This window comes from Excalfactoria chinensis, chromosome 6 (assembly GCF_039878825.1).
Source record: "Excalfactoria chinensis isolate bCotChi1 chromosome 6, bCotChi1.hap2, whole genome shotgun sequence".
In the NCBI taxonomy this organism is placed as follows: Eukaryota; Metazoa; Chordata; class Aves; order Galliformes; family Phasianidae; genus Excalfactoria; species Excalfactoria chinensis.
The window spans coordinates 24,585,782-24,598,594 of NC_092830.1; the positions used below are offsets into that span (position 1 = coordinate 24,585,782).

The following is a 12,813-nucleotide window of genomic DNA, read 5'->3' on the forward strand; positions in this document are numbered from 1 at the left end:
GGAAATGCATTAGCTCTCATCTCATTAGATAGTATTGTATCTTTCATACAGCTATAATAATTACCTAAGTTTAGTCCACTTGTGAGCTCCATTTGTCATTGTGAATCCTCCAGTTTCAAGTTGTTGGACATGCATAGCTAAAACATGGGCTGATGGAATTGTTGGAAGTGTTTTGAATCTTTCTCCTTCCATCAAACATAAACTGTCACTTTTTAGAAACACCTATTGTGAAGATGCACACAGATAAGTAATGTATTACATGAGGGCTAGTCTTTCTAAGAAGTTCTTCACTTCAAGTGCTGAGCACTATGTATCATTTTTTTCATAAATTCTAGTTCACAGCCAAAATTGCATTCTAGAATTTTTCAGAACATATTACATTAAAAAAACTACCATAGAATTCTTCAAGAAAATGTATCTAATTTCACAGTTCGCTTTGAAATGACTTTCTTGATTCTTAGCTGCATGGGATACATTTTTGAGAAAAACTGAGGTGAAAATGTAAACCTGGACCAAGAAACAACAGTGCTACAATAATTTAAAATCTCCTTTGTAATTTAAAATACTAATTTCGGCTTTCATTACTCCTTTAAAAAGAACTTGGGTCTCCCTCACTCCCAAACAAATATTTTATTTAGGGACTACATACAATACCTCAACAGCCTTGAGTTCTTCTATTATTTCAGCTACTTTTGCAGGTAGAATTTTCCAGGCCTTATAATAAAAGAGAGCACATATTTGTTTCTCATATTAATGCCCATATTTGAACAAGCTTATTTTAGGCAAAATAGTTACAATATAGACTCCCAAACTTACTGGTAACTGTCGTACAATAAGATTTTCCAAGCCTGCTAGGATTTGCATCGCAGTAGCAAAATTTCTTTGTTCATAGCAGGACTTCGCTATAAGAAGAAATTTCGATAACAAGCTCACCTGCAGCTGGAAAAAAAAGAATTTAGATATACCATTTTTTGTTCTGCTCATGTGGGTTTAGAAACTATTACATTCAATCATTTGCTAGGAATATGCTTTATTGGTATACCCATTTAAATATGTTCACATACAGTGCCTGATACTGGTCATACACATTTAAAAGCTGTCAAAACACATCGACTTCATATGATCGATCAGTACCAAAACATTTGTTTAAAAGTTTCTATCTCATATGTGATTTGAGAAAAATTAAAAATAGGGAAACCCAATAAAAACCCAATAAATAACCCAATAGAAACAGTGATAAGGGAATTGAGAGGTTTAGTGTATGACCTCTGAGAGTTAAAATAAATAAATGGGAGCAGATGTAGACTCAGGTTTTTTAAGGTGGTTAGAAAGAAATCAAGTGGTATCTGCCTAGTAAAATAGAGACACGTGTTTACTAAGATATTATTCAGTTCAGAAGCCAAAACACTGATCAAGTTTAATAAGTGACTTTCCACAAAACTATCAGGAAGGTATATAAGCAGTATACACTGTTCTGAGATTTCAGTTAATCACAGTATTCAGCTACTGTTTGGTTTTGACAAAAATAGTAGCTGCCCAGATAGAAACCAGATTACACACTTCTGAAATGTACCATACCATATAAATCTACAAAATGACTTAAAATAAGGAAAGTAAAAGAAAAGAAGACAGGTATTCTCTTTCAGAAATTGTTATCAGAAATGTTGACTGTATTAACTGCAGTAACTCCACCACTGTTTCAGTCTTTTCTTTCACTGATGCTTTTGTTGAAGTCTTTCACCTCTTCTCAGGCAACCCCTTTCTTACTTTCTATCAGGTTTTAAAACCTACAAAATATCAGATGCTTCTAATGACAACAAATAAAGTTGTTAAATATCGACTCCTAGGTGCATTATACATTAATGTATATGTATACACATTAACATATAGATATTCCATAATAACACAACAAAACAATGACAAACCTTAGATGTATGACATGTTACAATTTCAGCAGCAACCCAGGTGCTGACACTGTCTGCATTTCTTAGTAATTGTATAAGGTACTGGTCTTGTATACACTTTGATAGAAACAGGTTACAGACTTTAAAGGAACCTTCCTCAGTAGCGGCGGCTCTATAAAAAGGTAGAAAAAAAAGACAAAGATAAGTCATTTTGAATTTGGGTTTTTAAGGGAAATTCTGATTGTGAAGGAATGGTACCAAATTCTAATCATTTAAAATAATCATGAAGTACTTATAGCTTTGGCTTTATAATATTTTACAAAGTATGTAGTGAGCTATGTTACTTTCTCTTGTAATTACAAGATAATCATATATGATTACACAAAAACTACACACAGTGGACATTTCTGCATATAAAGGCATAATCATCACTATTATCAAATAAAACAAGCCATTCAGGCAGAAATGCAGCTAATGAAACAATAGCCAGTAATTTCAGCTTATATAAAAACTACTACCATTAAAGAAATTGAACCCGATATATTGTGGCTTCATACTCTTTCCCCATGTCTGAAACCCAAATCAGTATAAATCAGCTGATTTAAGCTTTGCCCTTCAACAATCCATAAAAACGGATCCCTAGACAGAAATGTCTACTACAGGCAATGTCTATAACAAGAACTAATTAGAAACCAGCTGAATCCACTGAGTATGTTAGAAGTAGAGCATAAATCTAATGTAATTGACTCCATGTGGCCAGATGAAAACATTAACTACCATTTAGCAAATCATGTTAAATAGGTTGGTAGCCATTCTGCATTTGAACTACAAAAGGAAAATTCTTTTGTACCTGTAAAGACTGATACTTCATCTACCTTATGGTACAAAATGAATGTTGCAGAGAGGTTGTGGAGTCTCCATCCATATTCAGAACCCTACTGCACACTAACCTCAGGCTCTAAGAAGCTTTACTAAAAGAAGATGGGCTGGACAACTCATCCTGGGAGGTCTTTTCCAACCCCAGCTATATATTTATATTAAAATAAAAAAAACTTACTTCTGTACAGCAGCACATTTATCTTTAACGCCAAGTGCTCTTGAATTCAGAAAGTGTACTGGATGACATTTATGAAATAATTCCTAAACAGAAAGAACAAGATGTATGTTTTTAGATCCAGTAATTCTTTTAAAATGCTAGAGGATGAAAATGACAGATTTCTTTTTTCATTCTTCTTTGTCCTCACTTCAGCAAATTTATCAGATGGATCACTGCCTAACAATAGTATTAGCCCATTCTATACTGTAGAGATTTCAAGAGAAAAATGAAATATTTAATCCAAAGAATAATGAAACAGTGGAAGCCTACTAAGCTTGAAATGAGGTAGGAAATGGTATAGAAAGGAGGCTGAGTATATATCAAGAAGATAGATATAATTTGTACTCCAAGTAAGCCTAGTCCTTTGTACCTGTTGCAGTAATGTCAGCTGACAACAAAGCTGTTGCACACTGTATTCTGTTAAAAGATATGGTCCCACTTCGTCTGCTTTAGCAAAGGAGACTGGGAATTCTTCTGTAAAACTGCTATAGCAAGGCTTTGGCAAAACCGATGAAATAGTGTGCAGTCGCTCTCTCTGATAATGTGCAATTGGTCCCATACCTTTGGAAAGTTTCCAGTTAAAGTTCTGTAGAAAAAAATATGTAAAGCTACAACTTCTCTAAAGCCAACATAAGTCTCCCCTTGATTTAACCTTCTGGAATGTTTTGTTAGACAAATACCCTTGTGGAGGCAAAACTCTTCAGTTAATCTTCAAGGCTAGACCTGAATTGGTTTATTCATATTTCTATTTCAAGCAAGTATAATATGCACAATAAACAAGTCTGAGCAGGAGGCTGCCAGATCTCAATTAACAACTGGTATTTAAAAATGTGTATTCAAGCTTGCTGTTTTATAATGGCATATATTCCCAAATTTTATATTTTATATTAAACTTCTCAGGTCTCAGTATTTCTTGTACTTTTTCCTTCATATCAAACAGTGCTTCCCAAATGAATACTATTTTTTTTCATTCTTTTCCCTTTTTTCAGCTTTCAGTATTGTTATGATGCAGTAACACTAAAATAAATCCATATTTTCCCTGTTTGTCTTGCCATTCATTGACTGAATCTCCAATATAATCCATAGAATTCTGCAATTTTATCAAGAATATAATTTTATAATTCTAAATTCAATGCTAACACTATTTGTATGCCTAACTTTCACATGTCATTCTGGTCACTGGGCAGAAAGATCCTTTTCAGTGGAAGTCTATAGTATATTTCAGCTTCTGAGGTTACCTTTCAGAAGCAGACTATACAAACCAGTTAATAGAGCTCATATCAGTTTCTGCTACAAGCTTTGAAGTTCTGGAAGGAAATTCCTCATCCCCCAAGGCTTCTTTCCTGCATTTATAGCCTTACATATATATATATGTATATACACCCAATAAGAGGTATTAATGTCTGACAAACAGAAAAAAAAAGGTTTCCAAGCATCTACGAGTCACACACTAGTATCAAGAACTAAGAGTTTCAGCTCCTCTCAGAATTTGGATGATATGATCCATTGTTACTGAAACAGTTGACAACTGTGCATATAAGACTAAAAATGAAACCCACATATATTATTATTATATATAACTGCTTAGGCTTCAAAATAAAATTTATTTCAAAATAAAATGGAAGTATACAAATATTACTAAGCCAGGATCTAGACCTTGAGCTGGATAGTCTATTTTTTTAGTCAGAAAAGAGTATATGGAAATGTCTTCCATACAGTGCAGTCTAAAGACAGGACTGACCCCCCCCTCCCCGTGGCACAAGTGGTAGAAGTGCCGCTCTGCTACACAGAAGGCTCGAATCCCGGGAGTTGGACTCGATGATCTCCAAGGTCCCTTCCAACTCGCACAATACTGTGATACTGTGATACTGTGACATACCTTTCTGAACATATCTTCTGAGAGCTTTTTACATATAGAGTGTAATGTTTTTCTATCCTCTTCCTCTTCTTCTTCACCATTCTCCATACTGGAGCACTGCTGAGAACTGCCACATTTCCTGGCAGAAGCATCCTCAAGCAGTGTCAACAAATGCTCACCATACCCATTTAATGGAGCAACCTGTAAATGAAAAACAAATTAATGGAATATTGAACACAATTTCTGATAAATTATAAGCAAGCAAAATAATACTTCTAGGATTAAGGTCTGCGCAAAACCAGCCACATGGCTGTCAAAGACAGTATTGTCTTTTTTGTACTTTCACTGTAATTAGGACAGATTTTTTCCATAACAGCAACCTTACATACACCACAACGCTATTTTCCTTCTTTGAAGCTTCCATTGAAGTTTCTGCTTTACCTTGGAAGAAATAAATTCTTTTAGGGTATGTAAAAGGTTCACATTTGTTGCAAAGTCTACATTGTAGCAGTCCTCAATCCAAGCCTGCAGGATGCAGAAACTGCGGTTACATATTTTGGTAAGTGATGAGGAGGGATCCAGGCTTGCACTAGTGAGAAGAAAAAACAAAAATATTGCATCGGTATTAATATCCAATTCCAATTTAAAAATAAATGCTGGAAAGTCTGTATGTGATATAGCATTGACAGTACTATCTTATTCTTATGCTTCATGTCTCCAGAATTCATGACCCTATAGAAACAAAGTTGGCATTGTACTTACAACTTAACACTGGGAAAAGTAAGACTCAGAATTCAGAAGATTAAAGAAGATAGCATATTGCCAAATATAGCAGTTGCTCCAATTTCACTCTCACATGCCTAGAGAATCTTACAAAAACAAACATCAAAAGCAGAATTTAATTAAGTAGTTATTTTCAGAAACAGCTATTTGCCATTGGGGGGTGGGGGTGGGGTGAAGGGAGGAAACCAATTGTGCTTTGATAAAATTTTTTAATAGGAAACTACCGTACCTGGATAAAGTGCTGCTAATTCGATCAAGAATAAACTGCAAAAATTCCTCTTGTGTGCAAAAATAGCGAAATGTGTAGAGAAACTGCTGCACATAGCCTTCTAAAAATGCATTTCTGTGAAGGACAAGAAAAGCTTCAGACAAGTAAGAACACAATTTCTTCTCACATTAGAGTACAGCAACGAAAAATATCTTCAAAACATCAATAGCAGAGATTTAAGTCTCTCAAGCTCTACAGGAATTTTTGACTTGTTTTTGTTTTCTTTTTACACATTGATATTTTGATTGTCAACGGTAATATTATAATTTGTTTTTTAAAAGAAATTTCTCTATTTTGAATCTTGTGGAGAACTTTTGCCATTTTTATTATCAAAAGTTGCATTCTACATAGGAACACATTTAATGCCATTGTTTCTATAATCTCATTTGATGCCATTTAAAAATTTCTACAATAAAAGCATAAAAGGTATGTATTTTCAACAAGAAAATATTTCCTGATGGAGACTTGTAGTACTCCATACTATAATTGCAGGGGCACCTTAGAAGGACATTGCCCTCACCTCAGTTGAGGATTAAAGGACATATTTTTCCCAACCTGGGCCCTGAGACAAGGTTGCAATCTATATTAGTCCCAAAGATGGTAAATCAGAACCTGTACATTTTCACATCTAGACCATATTAGTAAGAATGTTCAAATTATATGTTCTGAAGAATTATTAAACTGCTGGAAGCCATGCTTCCATGGCAACTGTTAGAGCTAAACTTCAAATAAGTAAAGGATAAATAAAGATTTGAAGTTACTGATTTTTGATTTAGTATCAATTGCTTCAATTTTAAATAAACCCAAAGTTAGGAGTTTGGTTTATTTCCTATAAGACTATCTTTTAACTTGTCTATGCCCATTTCTGCAAATAAACATGCACTGAAATAACACTGAACTAAAGACAAGAAAGGGTAATTTATGTAGTGCTGAGTAACCAAGATTTATCACATACACTGATTTTTAAAAATTTTAAATAAATATTCCTAATCCCCCTCTCAATTAAGGATACAAGCACAAAACACACTATACCTAGAATATAAGTAAGCCATTAAACCATGTGGTGTCCCAGCCTGCAGAACTCTTATTCCATTTTGATTATTGCATTTGTGTTTTTCTGTGTTATAGTAAACAAGCACTGATGACTCATCTGTAGGCGTCACATCCATGGTGTCAGTTCTCCCATTGTGAATGATGGTAGGAAGTATACTGGTTTCCACACCCCATTGTTCTGCATACATTATCTGCTCAAAGAGGAAAAGCCACGTAAAAATAAAACACAAGAAAATAAATGCTTTTTGCATTACATGCAGAAATGTAAAATACACTCTACTCAATCAAAAGCCAAATCCCAATACCAGTATCAGCTACCTTCAGTTTAATCATCCTCTCATGGTTAATTTGGCACTTTGGCACAAACCACTTCACAGCTCATACTTATGACTTAAGTGGCCAAGGATACTGATGCAGCGTTGAAATTACAAATAAAACCATAGCAAAATACAAGCCAGACTTGCCTGCACACACTTCTTCACTAGTTCAAGAAACTGCACCCTTGATTTCATCTCTTGTAGCTGTCCTCTCAACTTGGGCAACATAGATTTAGTTTCAGGACCTTTGGATCGAAAGCACACAGAGCATAAAAACATCGATTATTCTGATATATAGGGGAAAATCCTTAAAATACATACTAGACACCCAACAAAGCCAAATGCAAGGTGCTGTGATTGGGTCAGTGCAATCCCAGAGAAGCACACACGCAGGGAGAAGAATTCATTGAGAACACCCATATGAGAAAGGATTAAGCCCTGAAGGACAAGCCATTCTATGATTTTATTACTGGCAAGTTGCTGTCGTCTTACCTTTGTTTCTTCTTTCTTTCTGCAATAGTTTCTGGTAAAACTTCATGGTCTTTCTGTAATTTTTAGTCTCCATCATTAGCAATTGTTCTAGTTCCTGTTTAAAGAGAGAAAGGATTCTGACCATAAAGGAAAATACAAAGTTCTGGTAGGAAACTGAAGTTTTAGTGGAGTTTTGTTGGAAAAAAAATGATCAACCAAGTAGACAAGAATATCATATTACTACACGTTCTACATGTTATCAACTAGAGTTGGTCTGTGTGTGATGAGACAGCATCTAAATTTGTCTGAAACCACTTATACAAATATGCCTTATGATTGCACTTATCTGGTTGTTTTCAAGAGCATTTTTAAAAAATGGACACTCAGAAGCCATCCGGAACTCAAAGCAATGAGCTCTGAAATCAGTGTACACCCCAGGAAAGCTCTATTAAGTAGGTGACCTGGATTTGCAGTGAGAACTGAATGTCTGACTGAAAGCAGTGGTTTCCAGATCAGTATGGTTGTATTATATTATGCAATCAAGTCAGAGGGCAGACAGGAGTGCAGCTCTATAAGTAAAGGACACATCAGTTCTGAAGTTCAGTTTACATATTTTATATTTATGTCCTTCATATACTTAAGAAAAGTGCAAAGCTAAGATGTCTACTGAGTTGTATAACTTAAGCAGTAAAGTATATCCTGCTTATCACAACATAACAAGTTTAATGTAAACATTTATTTGTTTGCATATCAAAGGTTTTGTTATTTTACCGATCAATGAAAATGGGCCATCCATGTTTGATTCAGCTTCTGATTTATTACGGAACAACTAACACTATGCATGTTGTGGGTTTTAAATGTGGTGGCTTTTGCACTTGGGTCCTAAGCAAGCTATCATTGACCCAGTTACATGAAACAGCATTTCAAATGGAATAAGTTCACTGAATGCAGAAGACAGAACTCCCACAAGCAGAGTGATCAGAAAACACATGGCTCAGAGCTAACATTTCAAACAACAGATTGGTAAATAGGTTAGCTTTAGTGGGATGGACTTACTAGAAATTAATTTGAGTTCGAGAAAAATCTGTCACTGTTTTTCATAAAAGCTGAGAAGGTTTAACAGCACAGTTCATTAGCAGCAAGTCACAAAAAGCCCTGTGGATTTTTAAAAGAACTACCATTTACATAGTCACCATATAGAGAATAGTGAAAGCACAGGAAAGCTATTATGAAGATTCTGAACCAGAAACAGCCTGCTCTTATTTTATTTCAACAGTCAAAGTGAAAACAGGATGCTGATTAAGAGACTATAATTATACACAAACACATGCACATACACACAAAAAAAGAAATGAGAAAGGATGGCTATTTTCTAATGTTTTGAATCTGAAGGCTACCTGAGGAAGTGATTTGTCCCTTAAATTACTTAGGTGAGCAGTAGTGTAGTCAGTAATCCTGTTATAGGTCTAAAATATAAACATTTTTGTTTAAGCCATAGGCTCAGTTGTTATTTGAGAAAGTTCTGCATTCTCTGAAGTGTATTTAACTTTATGGGACACTTTTCTATAGAATGTTGTTTAGTCTAGGGAGCAAAGTAATCATAGAGTGATTTTGTTTAAATAGGAAATTTGTAATTTTCAAACAGTTTTGAAGCACGAGTTTTCACATGCTGAAGAGTGGTTCCCTGAATGTATGCAGAATATTGGAAGAAGGGAAAGGAAAAGAGAAAAGGAATGAGAGGGAAAGCTGGGGCCAGAATATGAAAAACCTTTACTAGAAACTGTATAGTCACAGGTTGGGTGCAGATAAATTTGGTGGAGAATGACAGGTAACTTCTGAGATCTAGAGGAACAACCATGTGGGCAAAAGGGCAAAGGCTAAGGGTTTGGGGCTGCAGAGAATTGAAAGCAATCTTATCAGAATACACACACAAAAAAAAATAATAAAAATCAAACTTATTGCGATGGCAGACTCGGATATTCCTCTGGAGAAACAGCTGCCCTCATGGCTGACTTCTGTTCTTGCTGTGCTGCAAGGACTTGAATTGGTTTGCCTGGATGTGTTCTGTATTAGTGAGTGCTAAATCAGCAGCTCCTGGACCAGAGGTGATGGGAGGCAGGTGATTAACAGTAGCTTGTGGAAGGAGCAATATAGATGTGGGGGAGGATGCAAAGAAAGTAGGGAAAAAGATTGCAAGTTTTAAGAGAAAACTAAGCAAGCCTCAAGCTATTTACATGATTTTGAATAAGAATCAAACTTTTTGAAATGCAGATGAACCTTTGCTGAGCTTTAGAACTGCAAAGAACTATGTTTAACACCTACAGAGCAAAGCATTATTTGTTTTCATGACATCTGAAAGTGTCATATTTGACCCATAAGTATCTTGCATTTTGTGCTGCTGCTGCTGGTTTAAACACGGAAGGATAGGCTTGAGATGGACCAGTCTACCTTGCAAGGCAGGCAGAACTTTTCTCCAGCAACTCAAATCATGTTCCAGTTCAAACCATTCACTTACCAGCCTTGCTTTGGCCCCCATAATCCTCCTGGCCTGAAGAATGGATATGTGTTTCCTCTACAAGTAAATATTAGCTACTAAATTATTTTTTGAGCTTCAACTCTGGCAGAAGACTCCCTGTGTTTTCACATTGAGTCTATTCTAATTTTGTCAGTATTCTGGATCAGGTAGTGCATCATTCCCACTAGCATTTATGAATTGTTATGGATGTCATTTGTTTTCTAAATAAAAACTTGAAACATTCATGACTGATGGAGTTTGGAAAAATATCATGATTTTATGAAGGTTTTCTTTTCTTAGGTTAAGTGCTTAAGGCTTAAATTTTGGTGCAATTGGAGCATTATGATTTAGTGTTTTCATTTTAAATACATTGGGCATCACAGAATGTTAGCGTTATAGTAATGCCAGCAGAAAGATTGCAACTGTTGATGTTAGGGTAGTAAAAAAAAACAAACAACAAAAAACAAAAAAACAAAACAAAACAAAAAAAAAAGAAACAAAACAGATGGAAGAAGTAGCTGACAGTTTAAACTATCATTTGTTGAATCTGCCATAACAATATATTTAAAAAGCATTTTTAACAAAAGATTATATGATGGAAAATATAATACAGTGTTATTAAAAATACCATATTCTACTGAATACCTTTTATATAAACACAACAGAGTGAGTACATAAGAGAAGAAAGGGGGTTTAATCTCACTAAAATACAACACAATCTGGCATACTTTCTACCAGTAAGTAAAGAGATATCTTAATGATTTTAAATCAACGTACTCACCACTTTTTTAGCATCTATACTTTGTGATTCATTTGATTTCTGCTTTCCAAGGTTTTTAATGTAACTATGAACTTCTGAATCAAAACATTCAGCTCCATAAAATGCACTGCTCCAACCAGGGCTACAGCCATGAAAATCAGGTGGGTTGGAAGGCACAACGTAGCTGTTTTCAGCTGTTTTTATTACAGCCTCTTCACCTGGCTCTGCATTTTCTTCTGCAAAGTCTGGACCAATACAATAGCCATTGCTTTGTAAACATTGTCCATCTTTTTCTATAGGAATAGTATTCTGCAGCCATGACTCTTTTATGTAATTATCCAAGGGCATCTCATTCAAATTCATTTCAGCTAACGATGTATTTATCATAAGATCATCCTTCACCTCAAAGGTAGCTTCTCCTCCTCCTTCAGGGAAAGGTCAGAAAGAAGAAATAATAGTCATGTTGTAGTGTAGTTCGTTAAACTTAAACACTACACTTAAAAAATGCAATTATGAGATAACATGTCCTCAAACAGTGCAAAATTCTTGTTTGGGCTTTGTGCTTGCTTTTTCTCAACTACACATTGTAAAATATTGAAGGTTAAAGACATTTCAGATCAAGTTTTGGTCAGTAAATTTACGAAAAATCAGAAAATTCATTCTGCATATGTAAAACAAGCATTTAAACAAAGCATAGCATAGGACCTTCAAAACAAAAAAGTACACCTGTGCACATATCTTAGCTCTTGAGTTCTTTTCCATATATAGGTCTCAAAGCTTTTATTCCATGCAGAGAGGGCAAGGGTATTTGACATAGCCAATGGGGACACATGTTAAGCTTTCTACTCCTACCGGACTCAAACCCTTGAGCTAAGATGGGATTTCTCTGCAGTTATAATGGCTACTACCAACCTCAAGGGACAGTGGAGACAGTCAAAAGTTGGTGTGATGACAGGCATTTTTATGTCTGCCACAAGTCTCCCTTCTCACTTGAGAAATCCTCCAGGGTTTTGATATGCCAGCCTTGGAGTCAAATGGACTTGACTTACTGGTGCAAAGATGTCACATTGCCTATGGGAAAGTCTGGCTGTAGATCTGCCCTCATTCTGAGCCAAAGTAGAAAATTGTAACTTAGCATAGCAGCATCCAAAAGCAAGCTTTCAAACAGAAATTTTGCCATGGAAGCCAAATGACAGCAAGGGGGATAAACTGATCCTAAAAGAACACCCAATCTAAATTTATTCAAAACAGAAAAGTAAGCTAATTTAAAAACAGATATATATTTTATGTAAGAATTCTTGCAAACATGCTGGAAGGGAGACTTGGGACTAATGAAATAGGCAAGGTTTCATAACATAATTTTACAGAAGCTGTTGAGGCACTCAGAAAGGTTTTTCTTACTACGTGTAGATATGTATACACAAACTACTACCTTCATTTATCTCTGTACTTTAAATATGAAACTAAGATATATGGCAGAGTAAGGTAATTAATGAGATATATTGCATAAAACTAAAGATGTCCAAATATCAATATTGTACAACTACTAAGAACCTTGTAAAGTACTGCATGTTGCCCCTGTCATCATCTTCCAGTTTGAGATGATCTTAAAAGAATTACAAAGAGGTGCTATTAGGATTAACAAGGAAAAAGAAAATCCATTCTGATATTATTGTGGAAATCACTGACTGTTCACTTTAGCAAAACAAAAACCAAAACAATTCTTTAAATATGATGTTTTCATTCTTCTCTAAGAACTGCTCTGCTGTTTCTTTAACATATGCTGGC

General features: G+C 35.1%; 1 protein-coding gene across 2 annotated transcripts in view; it reads right to left on the reverse strand.

Annotated features, from left to right (window-relative positions):
* The window catches only part of KNDC1 (kinase non-catalytic C-lobe domain containing 1), a 56,823-nt gene that overhangs the window by 2,724 nt on the left and 41,286 nt on the right, over window positions 1–12,813 (reverse strand). The window contains exons 17-29 of one of the 2 annotated variants that reach the window (XM_072340148.1): window positions 11,047–11,450; window positions 7,772–7,865; window positions 7,427–7,524; window positions 6,942–7,153; window positions 5,871–5,984; window positions 5,300–5,447; window positions 4,880–5,059; window positions 3,371–3,586; window positions 2,962–3,044; window positions 1,926–2,076; window positions 817–939; window positions 655–714; window positions 65–222 (exon numbers count right to left, since the gene is read on the reverse strand). In XM_072340148.1, the coding sequence (XP_072196249.1) occupies window positions 65–222; window positions 655–714; window positions 817–939; window positions 1,926–2,076; window positions 2,962–3,044; window positions 3,371–3,586; window positions 4,880–5,059; window positions 5,300–5,447; window positions 5,871–5,984; window positions 6,942–7,153; window positions 7,427–7,524; window positions 7,772–7,865; window positions 11,047–11,450 (2,041 nt within the window). The remainder of the gene's footprint in view (window positions 1–64; window positions 223–654; window positions 715–816; window positions 940–1,925; window positions 2,077–2,961; window positions 3,045–3,370; window positions 3,587–4,879; window positions 5,060–5,299; window positions 5,448–5,870; window positions 5,985–6,941; window positions 7,154–7,426; window positions 7,525–7,771; window positions 7,866–11,046; window positions 11,451–12,813) is intronic. The other variant, XM_072340149.1, reaches the window with a different exon arrangement.